Consider the following 3,219-nt stretch of genomic DNA (forward strand, 5'->3'; position numbering starts at 1 on the left):
CCTCAATGATTCCATGATTCCGAGCGTAGTGGACACCTGACCCCCTCTCCCTCGGTCCCTGCTCTGCTCCCCCCAGAAGCCGCAGCCCAGCCCGGGCGGGCAGTCGTCCTGCAGCAGTGACCACTCGCCCCTGGGCAGCACCACCAACAACGACAGCGGCGTGGAGATGGCAGGGAACGCTGGTGGCAGCTACGAGGACCTGTCCACGCTGGAGGATGTGGTGCCCGGGGAGCCCATGGGCACCTCGGGGCTCATGGCCCTCCACAAGCTGGAGAACCTTCGCATCGACAAACTGAAGCAGCTGAGGAAACCCGCGGCTTCCAAGGGCCTGAACCTGCCACCCATCCCTGGAGCCGGTGAGCCCGGGGTGCCCTCCCACTGGGATGAGGGAGCCATCCCATGGGAACTGTGTGGAGGGCTCTGGTGGGGGGCACCCAGAGCTTTCCAAGCGTTCCTGTTATTGGTGGTGGACCCCAGAGTCTGGACTGTGCTCTGGGGAGAACTTAGAGCCCCTTCTGGTACCTAAAAGGGCTCCAGGAGAGCTGGGAAAGGACTTTGGATGAGAGCCTGGAGCACCAGGACAAGGGGGAGTGGCTTCCCACTGCCAGAGGGGAGGGTGAGATGGGATATTAGAGACAAGTTCCTCCCTGTGAGGGTGGTGAGACCCTGGCATGGTTTGCCCAGAGAAGCTGTGGCTGCCACATCCCTGGGAGTGTTCAAGGTCTGGTTGGAACAACCTGGGCTAGTGGAAGGTGTCCCTGCCCCCAGCAGGGGGTGGAACTGGATGGTCTTTAGGATCCCTCCCAACCCAAACCATTCCAGGATTCAACGATCTTTCCACCCTAAATGAGCCTCTGCCCCTCTTTGTTGCCTGCACTGGAACCTTCTCCCTGTCCTCGCAGGGTCTGACCAGGGAAGAGCCACATCCCTCGTGGTAACTCCTCCTTCTCTCCCCCAGGCCTGCCCGGGGAGGTGCCCGGGCTCCCGGTGCCCCCCCCGGCCTCTCACCGGCGCATCGCGGAGCTGTCGGCGGCGGAGCTGGGGCTGGTGGCCCTGGGCGAGCGCCGGAGCAGCGGCACCAGCACCGTCAGCTCGGCCTACACCGTGAGCCGCCGCTCGTCCCTGGTGTCCCCGTACCCGCCGTGCCCGGCCGAGGGGGCGGCGATGCCCGGCGGGACGTGCCCGGCCGACGGCTACGACCCCACGGCCTCTCCCGACGAGTCGCGGCGCTCCAGCGGCGCCAGCCTGTGCGGGGCCCTGCCGGGGGTGGGCAACCTCACCCCTGCCCAGCGCTACCGCCTCAAGGCCAAATACGCCGCGGCCACGGGCGGGCCCCCCCCGACCCCTCTGCCCGGCGTGGAGCGGGTGGCCCCGGGCGGCCCCGGCGCTGTGCCCACGGGATACCCCGCGCCCGCCGGGCCCCGCTGTGTGCCCAATGGGCTGCCGCGAAGGCACAGCTCCAACGACCACCCCGGCTACCCGGGCAGCGTGCCCCCTCGCCTGGTGCCCCGGCACGGCGTCCGGCGGGCGAGCGACCCCGCCCGGACCGTGGCCAAGCCTCCGGCCGTGCCCAGGGTGCAGCGGTTTAAGAGCGTGGGGAACGTGAGCGCGCCGGGCGCGGGCAGGACGGCGCTGCAGCCCCTGGGCGGCTCCGAGGCCAACCTGCAGCGCCACGGCTTCTCCCCCCGGCCCCCCAGCATCACCGAGAACGTCTTCCTGGAGAGCGTGGGGGGCCCCGGGCCCGGCCTGCTGGAGATGGAGCAGTACCTGAGCTATCCCGAGGAAAGCTTCCCGTGCCCGGGCGTGGAGCTCCAGGGTGGCATCTACGGCGCTCAGCGGACCATGGGGGGCACGCACGGGGACGTGGAGGAGGGGCTGCTGCAGCCCGAGTTCTCCCTCCCCCAGTGCCAGATGAACCAGCACTTCCCCAGTTTGCCAGCTGGGAATGGGGCCGTGCCAGTGCCTTGGGAAGGACCCGCCCCAGGCACGCTGGACATGAGCTCCGGGCAAAGCGTCGGCGCCGCTGCCACCATGTCCGGGCCACACTGTCCCCATCAGAGCACCGAGTACCCCCACGCCGGTTCCTGTGGGCAGCATCCCAAACTGGCGAGCTCGTGCCAGGACGGCGGATTTCCCGGGGGGCACCGATCTTACCGCCTGCAGATCAAATCCGAGCAGCGATACCCGGCGCCCGCCCCAGCACTTGCTCCCTGCCCCGGTGCCAAACTGGCCGGGCCCCCGCCGCCCCCCCCGGCCTTTGGCCATGCCATGGACGTGGGGCCGGGCGGGTACCCCCCTGCGGGACCGGCGCCGGGCGGGTACATGGGCATCGCCAGCCCGGGCGCCCGCAGAGCCCAGACCCCCACCCTGCAGACCAAAGAAGTGATGGTCCGGAGCTACGTGGAGGCCCAGCAGGCGCTGATGTGGGGGGAGCAGCCCCCCTCCAAGGGAGGGGCAGCTGGCACGGGGCTGGGCGGCGAGCCCGGGCAGTGCCAGGCCATGCCGGCGCCGCCGTACCTCAGCCCCAGGTACTGCGGGTACCAACCCAAACCCGATCACCTGCAGGGCCTGGCGGAGCCCCAGCACCTCCTGAGCCCCCCGTGCTTCAACCCCGAGATGGTCCCACACCCTCCAGGTGGCCCGAAGCCGCCGGGTCACCCGACCGGCCTGAGTTACAGCCTGGCACAGCCGGGGCCCGGCTACGACGGGGTGGACACCAACTCCCGGCACCTGCTGCGCTTTCCCCCCGCCCGCCCCGTGCCCGAGGGGCCTGGGAACCCCCCGGGGTACTACCCAGGCCAGAGCACCCACGGGCAGGCGGGCAAAGGCGGGCACAAGCTGCTGGGCCACGTGGCAGCGAGCTGTGGGGGTCCCGGGCACTACGGCGGGGGCTCGGAGGGACTCAAAGGCACCTCCTGTTACTACCTGGACTCGGGGGAGCAGGTGTCCAACAGCCTCGACTCCCTGGACCTGGAGAACACGCACCTTGACTTTGCTGCCATCGTGGAGGACGAGGAGCCCCCCCCGGCGCTGCCCGGCCCCCCCAGCCCGGCCGGGGGGCTCCTGCTGCCCTCGCCCGGGGGTGCCAACATGGCAGTGGGGGACATGAGCTCCATGCTGAGCACGTTGGCAGGGGAGAGCCACTTCCTCAACTCCCTGTCCTGAAACCAGGGGTACCTGCCCTCAGGTGGCACCTCCGTGACCTGGGGGGGTCCCAAC

At 70.0% G+C, this 3,219-nt stretch overlaps 1 protein-coding gene across 1 annotated transcript; it reads left to right on the plus strand.

Moving 5' to 3' along the window:
- Positions 1 to 76: 76 nt before the first annotated feature.
- On the plus strand, positions 77 to 3,165 carry LOC113941856 (zinc finger protein GLI1-like; the record flags this gene model as incomplete). The annotated part of the gene is made up of 2 exons (XM_027632998.1): positions 77 to 356; positions 959 to 3,165. Coding segments are annotated over 2 exons (2,487 nt in total), but the record flags the coding sequence as incomplete, so codon positions are not given.
- Positions 3,166 to 3,219: the final 54 nt, after the last annotated feature.

The sequence above is a fragment of the Corapipo altera genome, unplaced genomic scaffold (genome assembly GCF_003945725.1).
Source record: "Corapipo altera isolate COAL_440 unplaced genomic scaffold, ASM394572v1 58745, whole genome shotgun sequence".
Lineage (NCBI taxonomy): Eukaryota > Metazoa > Chordata > Aves > Passeriformes > Pipridae > Corapipo > Corapipo altera.